The 27,432-nt window shown below is 43.3% G+C and overlaps 1 protein-coding gene across 50 annotated transcripts in view; it reads right to left on the bottom strand.

Moving 5' to 3' along the window:
- The window catches only part of RIMS1 (regulating synaptic membrane exocytosis 1), a 382,988-nt gene that overhangs the window by 28,162 nt on the left and 327,394 nt on the right, over positions 1 to 27,432 (bottom strand). For all 50 annotated transcript variants that reach the window (XM_053286849.1, XM_053286844.1, XM_053286835.1 and 47 more), the window contains one exon: positions 11,591 to 11,826. In XM_053286849.1, the coding sequence (XP_053142824.1) occupies positions 11,591 to 11,826 (236 nt within the window). The remainder of the gene's footprint in view (positions 1 to 11,590; positions 11,827 to 27,432) is intronic.

Here is a 27,432-nt window from a genome sequence, read left to right as displayed (position 1 = left end):
CTACATAGTTAAGTTTCTCTTTTCACAACAACCCTGTGAAGTAGGCTTGGCCAAGAGAGAAGTGACTGGCCCAGAGTCACCCAGCTAGTATCATATATATTAGGCGGTATAAAAATATGATAGGTAGGTAGGTAGATAGGTATTAGTTATTTATTGCACTTCTATACCACCTGATATAGAAATCTCCAGGTAGTGTATGTTACAACATAAAAATAATATAAAACAGTTAAAATGCATAAAACAGATAAAAAATCTCAATGAATAAAAGCACATTAAAATTTAGATTTCAGTTAGAAGCCTGGGGAAACAGGTATGTCTTCAGGATCCTCCTAAAAGCAAATAAAGATGGAGATGCTCTTATTTCAGCAGAGACTGCATTCCAAAGCCCTGGGGCAGCCATAGAGAAGGAATAGATAGACAGATAGAACAGGTATCAAGTTTCAAGTATCCGGATATGGGGAAGAAGGCAAATGTTGAGAAATGTCTGGTTTATTCCAATGTTCTAGAATTTAGGAGATTCCAGGTTCTCTTGACCAGAAAGTAGGCTATGAGGTCATTCACATAATCGAAAACTGGGTCCTACCTAGGTTTGGGAGCTGTGTGCGCTCCCAATTTTCTGGGTAGCTTTTCCTCCTACCTTGCTTCCACACAGTCATTTCTCCCTCCTCCTACCTAGTTGTTTGCATCCACACAACCAGAAATAGGGAAGACACACAGCTACCAAACCTGGGTAGGACACAGTTTTCGATTGTGTGAATGACGACTCTAGATCAGATAAACTACACTGTTTCCCCATTTCTCTCAGTGGTGAGAGCTAGCCTGTAGGAATTTTATTTATTTGCAAGCTGAAATCTGTGCCCTTCATTTCCAGTTCTCTGGCATCACAATCATATCAAATTAATAGCCCAGAAGAGCCAAGCCCTTTCCAGGCATGAAATACTGGGCATCCAGCATTCTCAGTCACCAGGATTATCTCTTCTTGAGTACAGCATTTATCTCTGCAGACAACAACTGTACGAGAGAAGAATGGGGTGTGTAGTTAAGGAAAGTGTTCGTGACAAGGGGCAGGGCTTGCAGTTGGCACTGAAACCAGGTATGGTGGCCATAGTTACATAATGCCTGAAACAGGGTATGCTCTTTTGAACAGTGTCTCTCTCTGTTCCAGGCTACAACTCTATTTGGGGGTATTTATTCACAGTCAATTGTAGTTCTCCCTTGAAAAACTTTGGGAGTCATGATGACTGCAGAAGACAGGGCTTGTAAGAAGGCAATCAAGGAATATCATTTTAGGACATGATATGCAGACTCCATGCAAATTGGAATTCAATCTGCACACAATCAGGGAGGGGCAAAAGAGGGCTATTCTCACAACCAGATGACTGGATGGGTGGGCAGGGAGGGGGGAAAGCACAAGTATATCTGCCTTCCCCCACACGAACATAGTGGCCATAATGTTCTATTGCACCGCACACTCACATGAGCAGCATGGCATTGCTTACTACATTTGGAATCTGGAGAAGAAAAGCCTCCAGTATCCCATAATGCATTGCATAGGAAGCCGAGAGACTGCCTGCAGCAATGCTACAGCTCATGGCTTCCTGGCTGTTCTTCAAGTGGTACTCTGTGCTATTTAGGAAGCCTGGCTGCTGGGAGCTGCAACACAAAGCCCCAACCGCACACATGATTTGGGCTGCTACAGTAATAGCAATAGCAATAGCACTTACATTTATATACCGCTCTATAGCCGGAGCTCTCTAAGCGGTTTACAATGATTTTAGCATATTGCCCCCAACATTCTGGGTACTCATTTTACCGACCTCGGAAGGATGGAAGGCTGAGTCAGCCTTGAGCCCCTGGTCAGGATTGAACTTGTAACCTTCTGGTTACAGGGCGGCAGTTTTACCACTGCGCCACCAGGGGCTCTTTGCCCCTATAACCTCAGTTAAATGTTGGGCTTCATTTCTGCGTAGCATTGAGTAAATAAAATACAATAATAAATAAAATGCCTTTGCACTTGAGCTAAGTACAATGGCAAAGCAGATGAGCATTTTCATCTCCTACATAAGTGCAAATGCAAGTATATTACCCAGAAAAACAGAAGGAGCCTTATGTCAAACATCATTTCAAAAGGGTAAACTGTATATCAACAGTAAGCCTTACTGGACAAGCTTTGTAGAAATGAAGAACTGGAACTAAATAGTTTTTCTATTAACAGTAATGGATTTCTCAGCTAGGCAGTAACATTAAAGAGAAAGAATGTGCTTACATTCATCCAGTGCTTTCAAAGAATTAAAAACATTCTTTTAATAAAAATGTGTTTTATAGAAACAACCTTCAAACATGCTACTTTTCCTTTTGGGTGGAGAAGAGTTTTTCAGTTCCTGTGTTGCTCTGGTTCACTTTTAGAATTCAGTAATAAAACTCTGTAAAAGTTTACAGGCATTGAAAAAGTGAGCTATAAAAACTGCATTCCATTATTATAAGCCCAAAGAATTCTATCAGTCTAAAATCTAAATTGTTAAGCTAATCTGCATTCCATTATTATAAACCCTAAGAATTCTATCAGTCTAAAATCTAAATCGTTAAGCTAATCTGCCTGAAATTTGGCATGGAGCAACTACATATCTGCTGTAGAATGTCCGAGCTACAGCAGTTTCAAAACAGATAACTAAAAACTAATTTTCTCATGTAAGCCTGACTTTCTCATATTTGGCCAATGGTAGCCTACTTTTCTTTTCTTATATTCAAGTCCATGAAGGAGTATGTGGTTTTGGTTGTGTGTGTGGGGGTTTTTGTGTGCAGAGGGGGATAATTGGTGGTGTGGGAGATATTAGCCTTTGAAGTCCCCATTATTTGTTTACATTTATAGCCTGCTCTTCCTCCAAGGAGCTCAGAGTGGTGAACATGTTGTGTTTATTCCCTACAACCCTATGAGGCAGATTAGGCTGAGAGACAAGTGACTGGCTCAGAGTCACCCGATGCGTTTCATGTCTGAATGGGGATTTGAACTCAGGTCTCCCTGGTCCTAGTCCAACACTCTAACCACCATCAAGTCATGGCATTAACCACAGCACAAATGAGCTATGCTGTGATCTGATTGGCTCTTCCCAGAGCAATTTCCCCCCTCAGTAAAGATGCTGAATGAGCTATGTGGATCAAATGAACTACCACAGCAAGCTTAGCTGTGTGGCTATAACCTTAATCTGATGTTACAGTAAGCATGGCTTACTTTCCCTTTAAAAGTTGTGTTCACATGTTTACATTCTCATTGACCTTGGACTGTGGACCAATTTAATGTCAAGCTAGATGTTACAACCCAATTCTCTCTTGTAATGCTCTCCAGATTGTTATTGGGTTGGAATTGATCTGATATTTTACCAACAGTTCTATCGGTAAGCACCCCCCTTTACATTTGAAATGTAAAGTGACTCACCACTGCTGCTCCAGGTCACCCCCCCCCCACTGCTGTCATTGGCTACTCTACCCCTTCGGCAGACTGATGGCCACTTTCCCCCATTGTGATAGCATCCCTTAGAGGAAGTACAGTCTCTACAATGCCCCACTCCTCCTGGGCATTCTTAAAAAGGCAAGAACCAAATATGGCTCTTGCCTTTTTAAGCAGGGTCCTTTCCCTACTCTCCCCTGCTGTCTTTACTGACAGCCTTCGGCGACCGCCAAAGGAGTGCCAGAGGCGTCCTGCCACCCAAGACAGCAAGGACAATGACACTGCAGAGCAAGTGTAATGGAGGTGTGGCCCTGCCGAATGCCTATTGGGCCAGAGGGGCCAGCACTGGAGGCCTCTGATGGAGGTGCAGCAGCAGGGCTGTAAACTTTGTGGGGGCGGCAGGGCTCAAGCTCCCTCTGGGATTTCCCAGAGGGGCCAATGCCCCTGCTGGGCTGACAGGTGAGGGTGTCGGGGCTCAAACCCTCCTCCAGATTTCCTGGGGGAGGCAATGCCCCCGCCTGCCAAGTAGCATCAGCAAGCTCTCATGCTCAAGTTCATCAGTCAGTTGAACAACACAGTCAGTCCTGCATTGTCTTTGTAGCAACTCAGCAAGTTCTTAGGAGGCGTGGCTGCCTCTCTGGGTTTTACTCTATGATTCTCTTATTAGAAGTAGTATAATAGCAATAGCAATAGCACTTACATTTATATACCGCTTTATAGCCGGAGCTCTCTAAGCGGTTTACAATGATTTAGCATATTGCCCCCAACATTCTGGGTACTCATTTTACCGACCTCGGAAGGATGGAAGGCTGAGTCAACCTTGAGCCCCTGGTCAGGATGGAACTTGTAACCTTCTGGTTACAGGGCGGCAGTTTTACCACTGTGCCACCAGGGGCTCGTATAACAAGGAGAAAAGCTAATTGTGCTCTATGCATGCAGGTGCTCTGCTCAGAGTGACCCCATTCCCTAAGGGGAACATCTGAAAATGCCCACATGTGGTCTCTCATTCAAATGCAAACCAGGATGGGCCCCCTTTTTTTTTTTTTAGCAAAGGGGGAATTCATACTGCTACCACAAGATCTCTCCTCCCATGTGCCCCATGCCCCCCGCCGAAATTGAGAAGTCTACACCCCTCACAGCAGCATGGTATGCAACTGAACACTGCCCATCAAAGCACTGCAGCGGAGAACAGTGGCCATCCTAATCATGATGCCCGGAGCTTCTGTAATCAGCAACCTGGGTTGTCGTGGGTATGGTGCTTCCCTTTTCACATGAACACAGCTGGAACCATGGATAGCTGGAGAGAGGGGATAACAGTGCCAGCGTGGGACTTCCTATTTGCTTTTGGTGTTGTAAGCATGAGCACCATTATTTTCTAAACGTCCAATGGGGCTAGGATGATCTAGCAATGCCAACAGACTCTCCAGCTGAATTGAATGCGCCATTCTCCTTCTGAATTCTCCTTCTGAGATTGAATGCGCCATTCTCCTTCTGGGTAGAAAACAATATTTTGTGAAATGCCTATAACTTTATTAGTTCATTGAAGGATTCCATAAAGCAAAATTATACAATTCAGCATTCCTATGCCAATGAATTATAATATGAAAGAAGGGTAATTTAACCACTGCACTTGAATAAAGTGTTTAGTCTTCTAATGTATATGCAAAATGCAAACCAGGTATAAAGTTGTTTGGTGTAAAATATTCTTAAGGAATATTGTTTAGGACAGAGCATAAAAATTTGGACCGCAATCCTGCAGACAGCTTGTCTGTTTAAATCCCATTGAAATAAAATGGGATTTAAGGAATTTAACAGTATGCAGGATTACTTAGGAGCAAATCCAATAAATATTAGGGGGATTCATACATGTACTAGTGACTTGGGTTAGAGCAAGTACTTTCCGTTATTGACACAAATCTTTAAAATCCCTTAATCTTTTACTTGAAATAATCCCTGGACACATAATTAGCTCTGTTAAAAGGATTATAAACATTCAGTTACCTGGATGTAACTGAAATAGCTAAAGAATTTCAAATTTATAATAGTATTACAAGAGAAACCTGTTATCTGTGGGGGTCCTGTTCTCTGGGGCAGGGCCAGATAGCAAAACCACAGATAATGGAGCATTAGGGCAATGGGAATTGGGGGGTTAGGTTCCTGAGACAGTGAAAAATGGGACAAAGTGGGGGAAATTGGGGGGAGTGCCCTACCGTGCTCTATGTATCCCCAGCTGCCCAGCAATGCCCCCAAAGTCCAAAATCATTGTTCCCCCTGCAAAAAACCCCACATTTTAAAAAGCCTTCCCCCCACAAAATTAACCACAAAAAAGCTCCTGTCCTCAAAATGGCAGGAGGAAATGACCTCGGAGGTCATTTCCACCCATCTCCAACCCATGGAGATGCGAGTCTTTAAGACTTTAATTGCTGAATTTTATTGCATATACCGAGGCTGGGTGCTTATTACCTGACCACAGATACGTGAAACTGCGGGTGCCGGGTCCACGATTAGCGAGGTTTGCCTGAATATGATTGTTATTTTTTAAAAAACTGGTGTCATTGTCTAAGATGCATTTTCCATTCAAGACATCTGAGCTTTCTGGGATGTTGCATCTTTCTGTAGTAGTATCCCAGTTTCTAAGTTCTCAGCATATATGTGTACTACTGTCTGTACTGTTGGCTTTCAGAGCACATTCTGTTATTCATTGGTTGGAAGGGAAACAAACCATATGTATCTCACACACGCTCACACACCTTGAAGGAACGGCTGAAGGAGCTGTGTATGTTTAGTTTGGATTAGAGAAAAGGGGGAAATAATAGCTGTCTTAAAATATCTGAACGGCTGTCACATACAGAAAGAGGAATGGACTTGTTCTCTGTTACTCCTGAGGGAAAGACTAGAACCAATGGGTTGAAATTACTAGATGTTAGGAAGATTTTCCTAAATGTACATAGGAACATAGGAAGCTGCCACATACTGAGTCAGACCATTGGTCTATCTAGCTCAATATTGTCTTCACAGACTGGCAGCGGCTTCTCCAAGATTGCAGGCAGGAATCTCTCTCAGCCCTATCTTGGAGAAGCCAGAGAGGGAACTTGAAACCTTCTGCTCTTCCCAGAGCGGTTCCATCCCCTGAGGGGAATATCTTGCAGTGCTCACTTTTCTAGTCTCCCTTTCATATGCAACCAGGGCAGACCCTGCTTAGCTAAGGGGATAAGTCATGCTTGCTACCACAAGACCAGCTCTCCTCTAGGATCTGTTCAGCTGTGGAAGAGTCTGCCTTTTGCAATGTTGGGCTCTCCTTTGCTGGAGGTTTTCAAACAGAGGCTGGACAGGCATCGCTCAGGGATGCTGTAGCAGTTTCCTGAACTGAGCAGGACTAGAAGACCTCCAAAGTACCTTTCAACTCTAATATTCTATTATTCCAAGATTACTTGCAGCAGCAGCAGCAGCAGCAGCAGCAGCAGCAGCAGCAGCAGCAAAATAAAAAATAAAAAAAATCTACTGTAGAAAGTGGCCCACATGAAAAGTGCAGACTAGAGTAGTTCTTGAGAAAATGAACAGGTTGAGAAATCTGGAAGTTGACTAGGATCCAAAGATGCCTTTCCACTAGTGGAAAGCCACTTTCTCAAATGGAAGGGCTGTTTCTGACTTAGCGGAACACTTTATTTTATTTATTCGATTTCTACACTAGCCAGGGTGCTTTACATTATAATCAAAAACACAGAATTTAAAAAGTAAAATCAATTTTTAAAAAACTATATTAAAATTAAAATTAGATATCATTAAACGCCAGGCTAAAAAAAAGGGTCTTTAAGGATCTCCTGAAGGCCTCCAAGGCTTGTTGGGGGTCACTTATTTTATTGCACAAGAGAGGTGACCTCAGATCTAGAAGCATCCCTCCCTTTGCACAAACTCTTTCTTTCTCAGGTACTCTTTTCTTTTAGTAGTCCAGTAGGGTTTATATGCTACAGATTGTATCTTTCTTATTCACCTGGTTTCTTGTACCATACTTTAACCCCCAATACACTGCATTATGAGCAGTCTTCCACTAGGGCTTGCAAAAAATTCACAGGACACTAAGGCATACGCTCCTCCTGCTCACTGTTCTTTGCATCCAAGCCAATGTAGTAAGGACTATAACAGGTCCTTTTGCAATGTGATGCAAGAGGCCCTGTTTATTATATGGCTTTGACATATTTTCTAACATAAAGCCTGAGATACTGAGGTCACAGTGTAAATAACTGGGAAATGTTGACAGCCTTGTAATAAATGCAGGAAATAACAACTGGGGTATCTAATTGTTTTTCATTAAAGAGACCCATCAACAGAGTTGTGCCTTTGTTCAGGATCTGTCAAAAACCACTTCGGCACTGAATTTATTTTTAATTTTTATTTTTTTTACATTTTATATCCTGCTCTTCCTCCAAGGAGCCCAGAGCAGTGTACTACATACTTAGGTTTCTCCTCACAACAACAACCCTGTGAAGTAGGTTAGGATGAGAGAGAGTGACTGGCCCAGAGTCACCCAGCTAGTTTCATTGCTGAATAGGGATTTGAACTCAGGTCTCCCCGGTCCTAGTCCAGCACTCTAGCCACTACACCATGCTGGCTCCCTTGGAAGAAACACCTTGGCCATTGGAGGAGTCTAGCCCTCAACACTCAATTTTGACAGCCTAGCAGCATACACACAAAGATTCTGTGACCCATCTGCTGTTTTTGAACAAGTGTCACATGCTGATGTTTAGAACTTACTGAGTGGCAATAATAGTTCCCAACAGTCTTCCATGTACAGGAAGGAATCTGTTTTTTTAGCACTAAGACTATAAGGAGAGCTGGTCTTGTGGTAGCAAGCATGACTTGTCCCCATATATGGCAGTTTCCTATGTTCCTATGTGATGATGATACCGGTTTTTAAAAATGCAGATCCAAGCATAGGTGTACTTAGGTAATTTTGGAGCCTGGACCTAAAGGTTTTTGGAGCCCCCACCACCCTCGCTGTAAGTTAAGCATCATTTTTTAACATGTAGGTTATTGAGGGCACAGACCAGAATACCCAGAACAGACTAAAGATGATTTGGGGGCCCCCAGGTAGTGTTGAGGCCCTGGACTTATAAAGGGAAGCTTTTCCTTTAAAATCACTACACAACAGTGACTGAAAATAAATCTGTAAAAGACTGCTTATTAATACTTTGAACGAATATCACAACACAAATTGCCGGTTTCAATGAGAATCTGTCACTTGATTTCATCAGGAAAAAAATATGAAACCTTCTGCCTGGGTAAATGATCTCATAGAAAATAGAGAGGTACTCTTAATATACTACTCTGAATAGCACAAACTCATTATATTAAAACAAAGCACAGATTATAACCAATTCTTGACCTTCTGTTTTCAGACAAAAAAACTGAATGATGATTGTTCACTTCTGTTTCATTTCTCAGTCATTTGCTTACAGGTGAGACACATGGATTTCAAATGAAATGGCTTCCAAACAAATGTGTGTACCACTGAAGCTTTTGCTACTGTTATTAATGCTAAAATAAATTGAGACGTATCCCAGAGTATCCCAGTTAAGGAGACACTACAAATGTTCTTGCCATGAACTACCCAGTTTCCAGTATTATAAATGGATTTTTACAACATCGTTATCATGATTTTACGATATCCTTATCATGAAGGACAACAGTATAGATACGTCACAAATTAGGTTGAGCATGCTTTCTTAAATGCAGGTCAAGACAGCAAATCTTTCCTAGCAGAGAGAGGGGGAACACAGAGAACTGATGTAATAAAGAAGATCCTCACATCATAGACTAAGCTGTAATCACATAAAAGCTCCATCAGGTGACATCCTGACTAATACTGCATCTGTGCAGCAAAAGGACACTCAGCCAGAGCAGTAACATCTCTGATTTGGAAATATGGATGCGTGTGTGTGTGTGTGTGTGTGTGTGTTTATGATTTTCACTTATTTCCTCTTCTTTCAGAAGCACTATTTAATGCCCAGGTTGCAGGAGCACTTCTGGGTGGTGGGACAGGTGAAAATTGCCCCCTCATGTGTGAGCACTCGTACTTCCATACTGGGAACACTACTGCTTAAGCCAGGCATCCTTTTTGCTGCATGGACACAATGTTAGTCAGGATGTTGCCCACTGATATCCATGGGACTTCCTTCCAAAGAAATATCTATCAGAATGAGGTGTTAGTACATTGTCTAAGGTGTCTAACCTGCTAACTTGGCAAAGAGGCACCTTTTAATGTGGTGATTCTCTTTTATTTAGCAGGGGGAGAATAACTGGCCCTATCCACCCCCAGCACAGTACCTCCAGTGACTGTTGCTGGTGTCTGTCTTATGTTTCTTTTTAGACTGTGAGCCCTTTGGCGACAGAGATCCATCTTACATATTTATTATTTCTCTGTGTAAACCGCCTTGAGCCATTTTTGGAAGGACGGTATAGAAACTGAGTAAATAGCAACAACACTGATAATAAAATTCAGCCATCCCAGGTGTTTGGGAAGGACTCGATGTCTGGATAAGACAAACCAGTTAATAACACCTGTCTGAATGTGTAAACAATAATAAATAATAATAATCTTCAGTGTTCATACGAGTAATTGCTGCCACTACAGCAGCAGTAGTAAGAGTGGTATTCGGCCAAGCAAAGACTCCTACTCTGCACCTAATATGAGGCTTCCTAATCCTCTTCCAGCAATCAAAATGTAGCAGCAGCTTTGTGACATGAAGCCTGCCTCCGAAATCTTGTGTGCCTCTTCAACTCAATGCCTGTCAATCCAATGCCTTTCATTACAGCCCTTTATAATTCATTCAAAATAGCACACATATGGTTAACCAGCTGCTGCTTCTGGTATCATAATTTATAGAATGTCTTAATTTTTGCACAGACTATAGAAGGATTACTACTGTGCACCACCACCATCATGGTTTTACAGACATCTTAAAATATTATCCATGCCCCAAAGGCATCTAAGGGCATTTTCTGTAAGTAAATGACAAGTAATAAGCATTTCAGATAAAATCACTCTTGGTATAAGAAAACTACAGCTTCAGATGTTTCCTGTTAGGTCTATTGAAAGATGCATTATTCATCTTGTTTGAAAACCACAGAGCTATGAGGCATTAATTAGTGTTTAAACAGCTTGATTTCACTTTACCTTACTGATGCCAAGGGGGTGAGGATGGGAAGAAGGGTGGTGGCAAAGGTAAGAAGGCAAACCAGAATATGATAACATGAATCAAAAAATATTTGACATACCTTCAGACTATGATTATCCTGCCCATGAGATTGAACCACTGTTGTAAGTCTGACTGAGCTCAACCCTTACATCAAGTTTTTCCTTTCTCTTTTGTGGTTTTTTTTTTAAAAAGTCATTTAAGGACATCTACTGTCATCAGGGCAAACCCTTCACTTATTTCAACAGAACTGTGATTCTTAAAACATTTCTTCATTCTTTCTGTCATAAATTCTGCTCTTTCTTTAGGCTATAGGGATGAGGCTTTTAAGATTTCTATAGTAGCAAGAAGGAACAGGAGTTTTAAAAGCTTGTAATGTAGTATCATGCTACACTCTTATTAATACACTTCACTAAGCCTTTTTGTCCTTTTTTAATTTAAAGGAAGAAGTCAGTAACGGTTATTCTGGGGGGGGGGGAATGACACATACCTTAAAACTCATGAAATTATTATGTACGACACATTAAAATTATACAGATGTTGTAAATGGTCTCTTTAAGATCACTTGAAACATTTTCAGGGGACAGAAGAACAACATTGCTATACCATTCATTTTATAATGTACCTCTGTCAGTCAGGAGCGTAGCTAGGGGAGAGGGGGCCTGTGTTTGCCCCTCTCCCTGGCAGCCCCTGAGAGTGAAGAAGATAATGAAGAAAATAGGGAGGGAGGGAGCTGGTGGGCCCTCGGGAGCTGGGGGCCCCAGGTTCTTTGAACCCATCCACTCAATTATAGCTACATCCCTGCCTCTGGTGAAAAAAGTGACTGCACCAAGCTTGATAGCAAAAAAATTCTCCTTGTCAGGAGCAATGCTTTCTGGACTGGCTATATCTTAGCTCTGATCTGATGTGTATGTTTAGAGAGCCATGTTCTTACTGAGCATATTTCACTCACCTGTTTGGCTAAGCTGGGATGTGCTTCTGCTTCTTCGAGATACCATGGCAACCACTTTGGCACTAAGGCTTGATCGTCTTTTCTTCCCACCTGTTCCAACGGTACCAACTGCAGTGTCTGATTGACTCCCATCATTATGTTCCAGCTTATACACCTCTCCACTCACACTTGTGCTCTTTGTGATGGTTCTCCCTGAAGTTCCCATCCGTCTGCCTTGCATTTTAGGAGTAAAGGTACTATATTTACAAAGTAAAAACATATATGCACATTTAAATTATGCTTATGTTTAACAAGGTCTTCAAACCTAAGAAAAAGCATAGCAAAATTTTATTGAGTTTCTTCAGAGACAAATCTTGTTAAATATACTTTCAAATTATTGGATGCCAAATTATACAATAGTATTCACATTCCTGGAACTCATATTGTTCTCCAGTTCCTAAATGAAAGCAGTGTCGCACTTTTGATTACTTATTTTAACTTTTTCCTTATTTTCATTAACACATTCTGTCAAGTCCCTCCTGCCAGTGCTTTGAGAATGGATTTTTTTCGTTTTGCTCTATATGAGCCTTCAAAATGAACGGTACTGGAATGTGATGCTATGATATGCTGACAGTCTAAGTAATTCTTCTGCTAGCTCTTACACGTATAAAACATAGTCATCAGTACAATGGATAGGAAATAAAGGAACAAAGGTAGTCAACAATCTGAAGTTCTCTATGTATGAACATGCATTTGGCATATACTCTGATCAAAATATGATTTGCAATACAAGAGAATGCAGCAAGTTATTCTGCTTCACTGATGCAAATATTCTTGAACGACTCAATTTGCACCTCATGTGGGTGAAAGTTAAACATGATTAAGCTTTCAGTTGTACCTGAAGTACTTTCAGGCTGCAAACTTCAAGTATTAGGGAAGACTGAAACATCATTTGTAATAATAATACTTAGTATTTGATATAGTGCTTTCATATGTCAAAGTGCTTCAAATTTATTATCTTCATGTAATCCTTAACAACCCTGTGAGGCAAGTAAGTACTTTTACTATCCTCATACTACAGATGCTCAGAGAGAGTGGCTTGCCTAAGACTACCTAGAGAGTTCATGGCAGAGGTGAGATTTTAATTTAAGATTTCCTAATTCGTAGCTCAATCTCGTAGTCACTATGCTACACCAGCTGCCTAGTGGATGTCTGTCTCTGCCAGTTATCACAACAGCTGCCAACTACTGTAACTAAAATCATGTCCAGATTCAGCCTCCATACGCTTGCCCACATCCAGTACCTCTTTATGAAATGATGAGTAAGTGGTCCAAGTGCAGGACCTGGTTGACTCAAAATGGCCGCCAAGCTTCACTGTATACTAAATCTTAAAATTGATCTTCCAGCAGCCTTTGATAGTATAGAGCATGAATTGCTGGTGACAGTTCTTTGGGACTTGGTGGGTGTTCTTGAACAGATTTGTGCAATTTTTGGCAGGGAGATGGGTTCTTGCTCATTATTTCCCTAAAGCCTGCATTTCAGGGTATCACCTTCTTATTCTTAGTAAACATAAGGCTGCAGGATGAGATCATATTATGAAGAGATGATGATAGGGGACATCCATGTGCTGATGACCAACCTCAGTCTCTCAGTTAAGCCAAATGCTAGAGTAGCAGAGGGTACACTTACATAGAAACAAGATGCACCAGAATTCAAGGGAATGAAATCAATTTAAATCCATAGGGATGTAAAGGAAGCAGAGTCCTTGAAAACAACTGCACAGTTTGAGTAAATTAATAGAAAATAGGTTTGACTGATAAGTCCCCCCCAAAAAAAGATCTGAGGGAGAGTTATTTTGTAAATAAAATTAGTATGCAGTCACTGGCAAGGACAATTTTGTTTCATTTATCTAGTCAAATATCTATTTCAAATCAAGGACATTCTCTCTGCGAACATCTTGTTTAATCTTGTATACAAAAAGCTGAACACCCTAGGGAAGTGCTCCACATTGCCAACGGGAGAATTTTACTAAATCGGATAATAAAGGCAAAGAACATCTGACATCTATAACAACCAGGACCACATATAGTCGTAATTTAAAAAGCTTCCTGCTCTCAGCTTCAGCCTTCGCTGTGTCACCAAGGCTCGTGTGGGCACACGGCACAGCAAAGGCAATGACGGCAGCTGCTCGTCTGCCAGGGAAGGCAGGTGCGTTCCTGGCTTCCCTGCAGGCTTCCCAGCAGCGGCCGTGTACACAACCTCCTTGTCTCTCATAAGAAGTATTCGAGTACCAACTTCATTAACAGTAATGAGACCTTATAAGTGACTTATTTGACAACATTTGTCTTCAAAACAGCATTCTGAGGAAGACTGTTATTATTCATAGTTCAGATATGTGGAGGTAAGGCCAAGAGTTGGTGACTTGTGAAAGGTCACACAGTGAACCGGTTCGACATTGAACTGGTTTGGTTCGAGTGTTTGGGGTCAAACTGAACCACCCCCTGTTCAGTCCAACCCTGGACTGAACCCCTCTGGGGATCCGCGTGGTTTTTTAAAAAAACTTATCCCCTCCAGGAGAGTTGTCCGAGGTGGTGTGTGAGGTTGGCCACGGAGGGTCCCCTCCCCCCGCTGGCCTCACCATTTTGGCATGACCCAGGCCACGTAGAGGCCTATTGTGCAGGTGTGGCAGGCTCCAAAATGGCCACCGCGCTGAGGGGGAAAGGCCGGAAACAGGCCGAAGTGCGACTGAACGGCTGATTAATGGAATAAGCAAGGCCGACGGGTGGAGGGGAAACCTCCACGGACCCACCACTACCTCAGACAACTCCCCTGGAGGGTATAAGTTTAAAAAAAACCTAAAAATTTTAAAAACCTCATGAACCTCCCTCCCGGACTAAACCGGGGGGGGGAGGGGGTTTCGAGGGGGTGCTGGACCAAACTGGCCCGGTTTGGTTTGGGTCCAGTTCAGACTTGAACTGAACTGGACCAGCCAGTTCCGTGCACACCCCTACTGGGTGCTTAGAGTGCCTGGCTTGAGGGGGAATCCGCCAATCCCTCTGGAAGCTGGAAAATGTTTCCCTGGCCTTCAGAACACTGGCTGCTCACTGCAGCGGCAATTGTGTTCATGGTGGTGTGGTAAAAAGCTAAAGAAGATCATGTAGGGGGAGGTAGGTATTCTCCTGCCTTCCCCCTGGGGAAATCTCTCTAGCCACCAGAGATTTAATTTGTGTGCATTCCTGTCCTCAAACATTCTGTTGTGGGGTAATATTCTGAACTAAACCTGTGAGGTTGCTGACTCTCTACTGAAGACACTTCCCCATCACTGGTTCTTAGTGCATACTACACTAATAATGTATGAATGATTGTAGCACACAAGTAGCGCAGATCATATGGAAACCTCTGTGGCAGTAACCTGAATGGAAGAGGGGCACGGGAGTGGGACATATCGCCAGTAAGCTGGCTAGCCACATGATTCAAACATCTATACAGATACAGTGTAGGAGCTACCCATGGAGAATGGCTTTGTGACAGCAACCAATCATGAAAGTAATGGTTAATACTATCACTATTCTTCCCCACCCACCCCCCCAAAAAAACAATTCAAGGAATGTGCTGATTTTGGCTGCTTTGAAATGGTCTGGGATGATTTGACTACATCGTCATGCTTCCCATTGGCACTAGTACTCAATAATAAAAAGTGGTAGTATTTTAAAGGTAAAAGAGAAAGTAAACAGGATGGGGCTGCTATTTTAAAGGCAACTTTCCCTCCATATTTTGAATTTCCTTTTGCTTATACTTAATAAAGAAAAGCTCATCCCATTGGCCTCCCTCTTAAGAATCTCACCAAGATTAAGAGGTAGGAGTCACTTTTTAAATAGGGCTTATGTGGGGTTCCTGTGCAATCCTCTGGAAAGAAGTAGAGGTTGCAAAGCTGCAGTACTGTGTGGATTACATGTTAGATGATTCTGAACAAATCCTGTCACTATAAGTCTTCCTATCCCAGTACAATTTCTGCTGTTGTGATTTCTTTTGAGACTGAAACCAGGTTAATTGAGATAACATTCTGAACTAAATCCTCAATTTAAATGGTAACAGGGTAGATGATGCATCAGGAGATCTTGAAACTGTTGTCTGTTCCTAATTGTACTGCAGGACATTTTTTGGTCAGTCTCCTATTAGTAGCCAATAAACTATTCCTAAGTGGGAGGAAACCTTCAATTGTTTTTTGATAATGCAATTCACCAATACTTCCCCAGAACGTTATATGATTAGTTAGGTTCTTCCATCATACCAACACAGCCCCCATTGTTATGTTTTGTCTATAGTAAAAGTGTAATTAATTGTTTTGCTTAACCATTATTATAATCATATTGTAATTAGAGTAATCATGTATTAATCATAACTGTAACTAAAATCTCGTATTTATTTTGTAGATTACGCTGCAACACTGTACAATTATTGATTATACTGAAACTAAAGTGCCCCAAATCGAACAATTACAACATTATGATCCACACCAGATACTTTGAGGAGGACATAATGACTTAATAGCATCAAAATTCAGAACTGAGGGGCTCTTAATGGTGAAATTAAGAGTCCCTCAAAGACACTCCTGGACTTATTACAAGCCAACCCAACATCCACTAAAGTCTAAGCCGGGCCTATAATGTGTCTTCCCTGGTGTCTTCATGTCCTCACTAATGCAGCTGCCCCTTCCCTTCTCCACTCCCCACCCCTAACCTACCTGGCAGCTGCAACGATAAGGAAGCCTCTCTGTGAGGCCTCCACTCTTCTCTGGCATCTTGAATGCTGCAATAACTGAATTCCTAGGTGCCAGAAACCCTGGGAAACAACCAGGGCACCTGAGTATTTAATATAGAAATGACATGACATTTGCTCGTTTCCCGGGTGCATGCCAGGCCTTCTTGCACCTGGGACACTATCAGGAGCCGTTTTCTCTGGCAAAAGGAGCCTTAGGACACGAAGATCCCAGGACACCTGAACCAAGTACTCATTATATTTTTCAGGATTCCTGGCACCTGGGAAGCTGCTGGTTCAACATCGCAAGATGCCAAGGAAGAAAAGGGAACTCAGAAATAAGCCTCCTGGAGGTCCTCTCCAGAATCACTACTGCAGCCACCACTACGTAAGTCCTGGGGGAAGGGGCAATGGGGCAGGGCTCAGGGATTCCAAATGATGCCATCAGGAGCACAACAGCGTCCAATTTCATAAATGGCCTCAGAAAATGAGGAATTATTTCCTGATTATTATTTTTTAAATAGTTTCAGGGTGTCCCTTCTGCATCAAGTTGATGGGAATGTGGAATTTTACTACATTACCATCCAGAGAATGCTGTAAGTAGAACAGCTGGCCGACTGGGACTCGCGAGTGTGTGTTTCGCAAGCAGCAGTCCTACCCCTGCTCCCTGCCCCACCCTAACAACCCATTTTTGAACGGTAGGGTTTCACAACCACTTCATCAAATGCCTCGGGACTGTACAAGAAAAAAATAATAATGAAAGTCTATTAGCCATACACAATGCCTCAGCAATGCCTCAAGCTACTATAGGGCTTTCAGCTTGTGTTTCTCAAACAGCAGCCCCTTCTGACACATAATACGTGACACTTGAAACTGGGGGGGGGGGCGGCTTTCAACAGCTGTTTTGATGCAGTATGGGGGAGGGGGTATGAGTACAAAGGGGGGAAATCTCAGGATCCCACTGGGCATGCCCAACCTCTGGATGTGCGTAAAATAGATCTTTAGATCGTGGCCCATGTATTTTTGTGCTGCCTGGAGGCCATGACTCTTGAGGTTACCGTGTTTCCCCCAAAATAAGACAGTGTCTTATATTAATTTTAGCCCCCCAAAATGCACTAGGGCAATTAGTGGTACATCAGAAATTACTGCTAGGTCTTACTTTGGGGGAAACAGGGTAGCCACATGCCCCAGTGGCCCCTCCTGTACACAAGCTGTTGTACACAGAGAGTTCCTATACAGGTAAGGGGGTGGGTAAAACATCTGCTTTGCATGCAGAAGGGTCCTGGTTCAATCTCTGGCATCTTCAGGTAGGGCTGGGAAAGACTCCCGACTGAATCCCTGGAGAGCCACTAACTCAGACGATACTGAGTTAGATGGACCAATGGGCTGACCCTGTAAAAGGCAGCTTCCTACCTTCTTAAGGATTTGTCTGATCATTTAAATGTTTATGCACATTTAAAAATCTTGAGTTTTCCAGTAATGGGGAGTTCTTAGGGGAGCCTCATATTAAAAGCCACAATGAAAACACACAGCCTCTTTGATAAAAACAAACCCACAAACCACAAGGCTTTTAAAATGACATTGAAAAGTTGCAAAAGAGCTGGATCTCCCTGGGCAAAGACCTGGGGCACCACCAGTGAGAAATCCCCCCCCCTCCTGTTTTTGGTACCCACCCAACAAGCCTCTGACAATAGCTGGCCAGAGAACAGATACCGATCTGCGGATTCAGGCAGGTTTATGTGGGAGTAGGCAGTCTTTGAAACAGTCTGGTCAGATGGTTCAGGGCCTTGAAGACCAAAGCTAGCACTTGGACTTGGGGCCAGAAGCAAACAGGCAGCCACAGTGCAGCTGACACAGAGCAGCTGTAATGTGGATCCAGGAATAACTACCAATGACATACTTAGTCATTCAGTCCCATAAGAATGGGCTGAATACATCCAACTAGGCCAGTGAAGTCCCCAGCCAGCAAAACCTTCGTCTTGTTCAGATTTGGTTGTAAGCTGGTTTTGCTGAAAACCGCAAAGAGACATAAGTTTTGGGCGGTATAAAAATAGGCTAAATAAATAAATAAATAATTTTTCAGCTTTTTTATCCTCACCCACCCCAAAACTACCTCTAAAACTGTTTCAGGTTTACACTCCCTAGGATTAGAAACTGGACATGAGGTTTGGGTTATCAGCATACTGGTGGCATGTCAGCCCAGACTTGTACATGACCTCCTCAAGGGATTCATGAAGACGTTAAAAAGCAAATACATATATTAAAGCACTGATTTTCAGTTACACTTTGTACTGTCGTTTTCTCGAGGTATGATCTGACTGAACTGGGAATACTTGAAAAGGATATATTCAGTTCATTAACTGCTACTTAAATTAGGCAAAATACAAAAATAACCTCATCAGATCACTTTTAGGATATGAAGGTCACGTTTAGATATAAAGGTCTATTATATTTATATTATTTTAGATACACACACAAGTATATATAACACACACATATATATACATACACGCATACATTTTGGACAACAGCAATCAACATAAGTAATTGTATAAATTTGAGAAATAGCTTCTATTTATACATAAAATGATCACAAAAAGCAAATATTAAATGTTATCAGTTACTTTCTAAATAAACTTACCGATGTACTTTGTGAAAATACATCTTATTCCAGAATCCAAGTAGTCACAATCACCTTTGAAATAATAGTTTTTACTGTGCTCTTTCAGGCATGTCAATCTCTTAGCAAGAGAAATAATTTCGTCCATAATAGTTCACTGCTACTCCATATATTTTTTTCGGCACAACTAAGAGTCTTCAGTAGCTTAATAATCCATGGATATCTTTGCTACGATATAGAGGTTTAGTGACTCTGCTCTTTAGATAGAATCACTGACTTGCACTAGTGCCAGTCTGTATGCTTCTCATCTCATTTCTGCCAAATAGAGAATCATATACTAATTCTAAGCCCCTATGGAGCCCTTTTGCAAGGAGGTAGCTCATGAATACTAATAACTTCAGAGCATGTAGCACTCCTGGACCAAAGGGGAAGATAATCTCTTCTTTTTAATGAGGAGCATAATATTTCTAAAAATAAACTAAGCAGTATTATTCAATATGTGCCATGTTTAAGTGCCAGCTCGTATTGTCTGTAATGGGCCTTCTTGTAAGGTATACAAAAATTCTCTCCTAAGAAAAACAATCAGCCTGCTCGACAAACCAGCTAAGGCTGAAATGCTGGACAGACTCACTTGGGAGTAAGCCCCATTCAACTCCAAGGCCAACCTCCAGACTAATGAAACACTGGTGCAAAGGGAGACTAATTCAGCTCCACCACTTAGACATGGTGGGGCGGGGGAAGGAAATGCAACCATCTCCCCTTCCCCTGGAGGTGAAATAATGCAAAATAATGTCCCTGAGGGCCACACAGTACTCAGGGAAATATTTTTTGGGGGTCACTCTGCTTCTGGGGGATGTGGAAGCACTATGTCACTGATTTATCAAAATCTCCACCCCCCAACCAACACACACAACCACTGGTGCTTCATTAGTCTGGATTTCAGCTTGTGGACCTTATTCCCAGGAAAAGATGCCTAGGATTCACATGTAAGTGGAACTACTTTGATTAAAACCATCTGAATGCTTCAGTGGGACTAGAGGTGATTTAATGTAAACAGTCAGTTCCAACATTTGCTAGTACATTCATGTCTGCAACTCTAACTGTTCAGAGGTAGTGTTAAAAAACTTTATCATCAAAAGATACTAAGACTAGACTCACGGTCCATGGCTGCCACTTCCTAGGGCTGCGGGGAAGGGAGGAGCTCACCTTCCTTCCCTGGCAGATGAGTGACGGCTATGCTGCCCTCCGCCTGTGCCACGCACCCACACGAGTGGCAGCACGATGACAGCAAGAGCGAGGAGCAGGAGGACTGCTCCCACCCACATCCCAGGGTGCCATGCATCACGAGCTCAGCACTTGCTCCCCTTAGAGCTGCTGCTGAACTCGGCGGGGCCAATCGTCCCCCCTGGCTTGCTGTCAGAAGTGGTGGCGGGGCAGGGGAAAATCTCTAAACCCTGTGGTGATCGCCCAGACAATTGCTTGCTGAGGTTAACCTCATGTTTGCTTAACCTCGGCTAACTGCCAGGTTTAAAGCTGCCAGGTTTAAAGCTCTCCCCTGGAGCAGCTGGGAGCCCTCCGAGCCCAGTGCTCCAGACAACACAAGCTGCCTGACAGGATGGTGGGCATGCGGCTGTTATTGATTATTGCTATGATGAAATTGTTGGCATCAAATGTGGGGGGAATTGAATCTGTACTACTCCCGTATTTGATAATATCCATAGTAGCCTGAATAGATTTGTTTTAATAGTTTGTTGGTTTTAAATAGTTTTAACGTTGTTTTAAATTTTAAATTGTTGTACTGTTTTAACTTTTTTATTTGTTGTTTTTATTGTATTGTTGTAAACTGCCCAGAGACTTGCGTTTTGGGCAGTATACAAATATGTTAAATAGATAGATAGATTACAAGTGGTTTTCTAAGCATCATGGCAAGTACACATGATCCTGAGATCCAGTCTATCTGCAGAAATAGCATGCAGGCTATATTTGGACTTTTCAAAAGCTTAATTATCCTTTAGGTTGAAGGCAGACAGACACGCTCAGTTGTGGTGGATATAGTTTGAACACACATTTGCAAACTTAACATTGCATTTAATACATTGTTTGACACTTGATATGTCCCCCCCCCCCGTAAACCGTAGCCTCGTGGGGTGGGGTCATGATCAAGATAAAGGTTTGCAGGGAGGGGATATTAAATTCAATGAAAATCTCCCCCCCTCCAAATCTGCTCTATGTTCTGGTATGGAAACTGTCACTAGGCAAAAGGATTAAATTCCACATCCATGTGCCCCATGTCCTGATTCTGATAGTACTCTTTATTTCTGCTATTTTATTATTTGTTTGTTTGTTTATTTAACAAATTTCTGTACCGTCACATATATAGATCTCTGGGTGGTTTACAATCTAAAACACAATGATTAAAACTATTAATTTACAATGGAACAAATGAATGCCCCTCCCAAGGCCTCCTGCTGTAGGGAGGCGAGTTTGTCCCAGCCCTGCCTAGGCACAAGCTCTAGAAGGCACCTGATTGGTCAGGGCCTAAAAGGGGCGGGGTTGTGTCTGCTGCTACTTCTGCTCCCTGCCACAAACTTACATTTGGCGCAGAGATTTTGCCATGGATGGAGCTCACCAGTGGGGCTCCGTTTTGGTCTGGTGTGGAGGGGGCCCTTTGGGCAATCTCGGCGGCGGCAGCAATATTGGTGCTTTCTGCAGCGGCTTTGTTGGGGGCTTGGCGACGGCTGCGGCGGTGACATCAGCCCTTGTTGGGTGGTGGTATCATTTGGGCCTTCTGCCCCGGAACGGATACTTTAAGCGCCCTAGGGAGGACTTGGCCTCGTGGGCCTTGGGGCTCCTTCAGGCTGTTCTGGCCTCTGGTGATCACAAGCCCTGGGTTAGGAGTACTGGGTGGTTGGGTTGCTTGCTTTTGACACTGCTCTTGCATTGCCTTACACTCCTCTTAAGGGGTTTGGGTGTGTTGCCTGATTAGTCAGGGCCTAAAATTGGCGGGGTTGTGTCTGCTGCTACTGCTGCTCCCTACCCCAAACTTACATCTGGTGCCGAGATTTTCCCTCTCTCCCATCCCTAGGCTCACAACGGGCTTTGCTGGTCATCCTTTTGGGGGCTGGGTAGGAATTTTTTGCTTCCAACGCATTGGCCTTTTTGCGTTTCCCCCCCGCATACCCCATTCTGAGACTTTGGTAGTTGATCGCAACTTGGCAGGGACAGTGCGGGCTGGGGGTTAACTAAAGGGATTTAACATCGGTGAGCACCCTTGGGCAGTTAAATAGGTTCGGTGGTCAGTCACTCCCTTGTGGTTTGTGCGGCCCAGGGAGGCTGGTTGGCCATGGAACAGGATCCAGGACTTTGCAAATCCTAGGGTTCAGAGGTCAGGGAGGTGTGAAGTCCTGGAAATGCCCAGACCCCTATGGGGTTTACTGTGAAGGGACAGAAGCAGGTTCCCACCTGCTTCTTTCTGGAGTCAGGGCGTGTCTCCTATTTAGGGCATGGGCTAGGACTGTGGAGTCTGAACCCTGCCTTGATAGGCCCACACTGACATGGGTGGTGGAGTGTTTCTCTCCTATTGTCTGCTGCTCAAATCAATCAAATAATTTGACAATAAAGTTGTGGCCCTTTTTATACCCAACACTTGGTGTCTGTGTCTGCTTGGGCTAGGGTCTGGTGACAATATGCAGGGCCAATCTACATATTTAACAGAAGATTTCAATTGTGGCGATCAGAAACACTTGCTTTTATGTGAGTGTATTGTGGTAATGTTATTCAAATGACGTAACTATGTGCTAGTTTTAACCTAAAATTGAAAATATAGCTATCACAGGTGCATGTCGCAAAGAACTTTACACAGGAGCAGGCCACTGGCTGAAATCTTGACTAAGTGTGGGTGCTCCTATATCAGCACCCATGCAGCGCTAGCCCCTGTGTTGGTTTCTGTGCTTCCCAATGTGCAGGCATTCTTGCACAAGAGTGCAAATATGTTTGGGAGCTTGCCAATCCCCCAGAAGCGCTCTGCTAGACCGTATTCATGCTGAGTTCAAGCAATGTGTTTCTGGTCTAACAGAGTGTTTCCAGAGTACAGGTGTGCTCCAAAAAGTTATTTGTGCTCTTGTGCTGGAGTGCCTGCACTTCAGAAAGCATGGAGAACCCAAGGGCTAGTGCTGGGTGGGTGCTGATGTTAGGAGCACCCACACTTTGTTAGTCAGGATGTGATACATGGTCTTTACTTCACAGAGGAGTTTCAGTGGTCAGCACCCAGGTTAACCTCTGCCAGTGCATCAGGATTTTCCGTTGTGTGAGGGGAGGCATGAAGCATGATTTCTGGGAGTCCCCCATCCTTCTGAAGCCACCTGTGCCTCCCAAAACTATCTTCCTGAGTGTTGGGGGACCCTCAGGAAGATAGTTTCAAGAGACACAAGAGTCTGCAAAAGGAACAGATGGTCAGAAATTGCCTCCCCCTCACACAACGCCAGGCGTGGCTTGTGAACTCTCCTCTGGGAGGGGCGGCAGGTGGCTTCTTTAAGGGTAAACGGAGCCAGTGCTCCGTGCTGCCCAGCAGCCCCCCTGGTGGGGAATTGCCTCCACCACTTACCTGGCTCCTGCGGAGGCGAGCTCCCGCCAGCGGCCAGATGAGTGGTGGAGGCAATTCCCCGCCACACGGGCTACTGGGCGGCACGGAGCACCGGCTCCGTCTACCTTTAAAGAAGCCCCTGGCTGCCCCCCCCCCCCCCCGAGGAGAGTGCACGAGCTGCGCCTGCACAACGGAAATGCCTGGCACATTGCTGGAAGGTGAGCCATTAAATTTGTCCACTATAACCTCATTTCACTTTTAAGTCAATACAATGTAAACAAGGAGCGGGGGCAGTACTGAAATTATACTGACTGTCACTTTTAACTCAGATGCTGAAAGTCATTTATATACACAGCCAGTTCTTACCACCAAGACAGAATAAGAAAACGTTTTTGTCATACAAAATACAAATTATTTCATGTACCTATCAGATACATGAATCTATGGAACGGACAATGTAAAGTTCAAAATCATAACTTGGTCTACATCATGTGCTTTTGCATGGATGTTTCTTTTGAAATGGCATTTAAAAATAAGTACAGAACTGAATTAATTTATGGCATTACCTGATTAAAACAGGTTTTATTTGAAAAAAATAAATCTATTTGTAACTTCTAGTTGTCTCTGGTGAGAGGTGATATTTAAGCGAGAAGTTGTAGTGCTCCTAGACACTATATTTCCCCTTTAATTAAAGCTTTGGGGGAAAATGAATCTGAGACAAAAGAAATCTTGGCAAGATGGGAGATTAACAGTCCCTTATAAGAAAAACTGTACAGAATCCCAACCCACATTTGTCTCTGTGGGCTCAAGTGAGATGCAAAAATGGAATTTGATTATGAGCCATGGAAAAATCTGCAGACTGCCAGACACATGCTTTATGAAAAATGCAGCTAATACATCCTTTTATGTCAACAACAAGTTTTAACAACTAGACTGCAAACACTGCAAATTCTCTTGTTGACCCTAAACCAAAGGTGAACCTAAAAGTAGATCAACCAAAGCATTCCTTTATTTGGTTTAGTAGAACACAACTCAAGTCAAATGCAAAATGCCTCAAGATACACTATACTGCAAACAGATGCCACATTCCTCAGCTGTCTTATGTTCTCGCATCTTCCATTTTCCCACATCCCCAAAAGCCCCACACGCTGTCAGCATGCACATGGTGCTGATGCATGTGTGGATGCCATGTCTGTGATGATGGCACATGGGGCTTTTTGGGATGCATGCCACCCCAGAAGGAACTGGAAGGGGTGGCAGAGAGCAGGTGAGCACCTGCTCTCTTTTCCCTTAAAGTTCCCTTTTTCTTTTTCTTTAAAGTGCTTGAACCATGCTTAAAACTGCGGATTGGGCACATCCCTAGCAAGGATGTGCCCAATCCCATCCCTTGCTAGGCACATTCCTAGCAAGGATGTGCCCAATCCCATCCCTTGCTAGGGATGTGCCCAAGATTGGGCACATCCCTAGCAAGGACATCAGGCTTCCAGGACCTTGGACAGATCAGAGAGAGTTAAGCTACTTGCCCCTACAGAGTTTCTGCTCCAAATGAGCCCCCCTCTCTCTCCTAGACCTGATGACTCTCTCCCAGGCTCCACCTCTTTGCTGAAGAATGAAGACTCCAACTTCTCCATTGCCTCTCAATCAGAGCCCACCTACTGCACTTCTTGTGCTGGTGAATGGACATTGTGGAGCGAAAGGCTCCTCGTGTTGTAGGTGAGGATGCAGATAAACCACCTGAGACAATTCTCCAAACATGTCTTATTGGGAGACATCTTTGAATTTCAGTTTCTCCCTGGAACTATGAAATACTCCTTGAATTTCCTTTTTAAAAGAAATTATGGTTCTAGTCCTACGTGGGTCTCAGCCCCTTAGGGAAGTCTGACTCAGGAATGACTTTCTTTGGGGGACCTAGTTCAAAGGTTTTGGGCTCCAGGGATTCCTGGCTGTCAGATTCAAGCTCAGTTTTGGGGCCTGAGCCCCACATCTCTGCAGCTGGCACTGGTAACCTTCATTTGAGTGGCCCCCTCCATGTCTGAGTCCTGACTGCTGCTTTAGGTTGGATCCATGATACTCATTAAAACTCTTCATGGTTTCTTTAGGTATGTACAACCCAGTGTAGTAGGTCTATCCTTTTAGAGGAATACATTTGTGCAATCAAATGTGTGTTCAATCTAAGAGAGTGATTGAAATATACATTCAATCTATTCAAGAGAACACCTTTTTCATTATGAGCCCTGCTGCCTATTGAGATAATCTGGGGAAGTCTGCCTGCAGTTGCCACCAGCTCATTTGGTGGTACTCAAGCTGCAGCGGGTCCAGAATGCAGCGGCTCGCCTACTCATGGGTGCCAGAAAATATGACAGGGTAACATCTCTCCTACAGTCATTGCACTGGTTGCCTATTTGCTTCCGAGCTCAATTTAAGGTCCTGGTTCTGACCTTCAAAGCCTTGTGGGGCCAGGCGCCTGTCTACCTACAGATCCGCCTCTCCCATCCAGTTACATTCCATCTGGTTAGATCATCGCAGATGGTCCTTCTGTCAGTCCCTGATTTCTGAGATGTTTGGGGCTCTAGGACCCGTGAAAGGGCCTTTTTGGTTGCTGCCCCGTTCCTCTGGAACTCTCCCGCTACAGATCTGGCTAGCCCATTCCTTACCAATCTTCAAATCACTATTGAAGACTTTTCTTATTCACCAGGCTTTTGCACTGTAGTTTATTTTTCTGTTCTTTAGTTACTTTAGTTTTTAATTTAGAATGTGATTTTTAATGTGGCCTGTTTGCATGTTGTTGTGCACCACCCGGAGTCTTCAGCGTGGGCGGTATATTAAATGTCTCCAATAAATAAATAAATAAATAAATACATACATACATACATACATACATACATACATACTCAGAGACAGGCCTTCTCCATTCCTGCCATGAGGCTTTGGAATGAGCTCCATGTTGAAATAAGAGCATCCCCATCTCTGATAATTTTTTAAGGTGGTTAAGACACAGTCATTCACCCAGTATGAATGTGCACAAAACCAGTTTTGCCAGTTCGGAATGATCTGGCCCAGTTTGGTTTTGGCCTGGTCAAGCTGGATACAGTTCAAGTTCTAACTGATACGGTTTGACTGGTTCAGAGCTGTACTGGTAAAGGGGAAACTGGTGAGGATTCCCCTTTACCAATACAGGGGCAGGAGGGCTGTCCTAAGTATAGAGGGGATAGGAGGGGTATAAATCTGTACTCACAAGTACAAGCCACAGTGGCAGCAGTGGTGGCCATGGGGGACAAAGCAGCTGCTCCCTACACACCTGCCGGCCTTTCCCTGAGTAGCCCAGACTGGAGGCAGCCCAGTTCAGGCCTTCTCTTGCCCACTTTGGGCCTCTGCAGATTTGCAGGGGCCATTTTAGTGACCTCTGCACATGCACAGAGGTCATTTGTGTGGCCTTTTTGAAACTATAAATCCCATCACACAAAGTGCTTTCTCCCCCTCTCCCCACCAGTAACATAAAGAGAAGTCATGTTGTATCATGGGGGAATAGTTTTGACTGGGTGGTACTTGGCTCCATTGTCAGAATCAATTACTTAGTCTGAAATGTTCCATGACAGGATGGAATCTGGAAAAAAACTGGAAGAACTTTTTCAAATGAGACAATTTCATGGAAACCTATCATGCCACAACTCCAGAAGTCAGTGTGTGAGAGAAATGAAAATATTAAGTAAATGCACTCAATGGATCACAGGAAGGGCAGGGGCTGAATAACTAACCACTACTTTTGGGTCTCAGGAAAAATAAACATTAATTTTACAGATAGTTATTAGTACTAGGTAAAATGACTATTTTAACGGAGATAAAGTGACTATGCTAAGTATTTTTCTTTCCAAAGTGGTTCAGATTATATACCTTTTATTAGGT

Source organism: Hemicordylus capensis, chromosome 1 (assembly GCF_027244095.1).
Source record: "Hemicordylus capensis ecotype Gifberg chromosome 1, rHemCap1.1.pri, whole genome shotgun sequence".
NCBI lineage: Eukaryota > Metazoa > Chordata > Lepidosauria > Squamata > Cordylidae > Hemicordylus > Hemicordylus capensis.
Note: the sequence above shows the minus strand (reverse complement) of the source record. Positions and strands in the feature narration are given on the sequence as shown.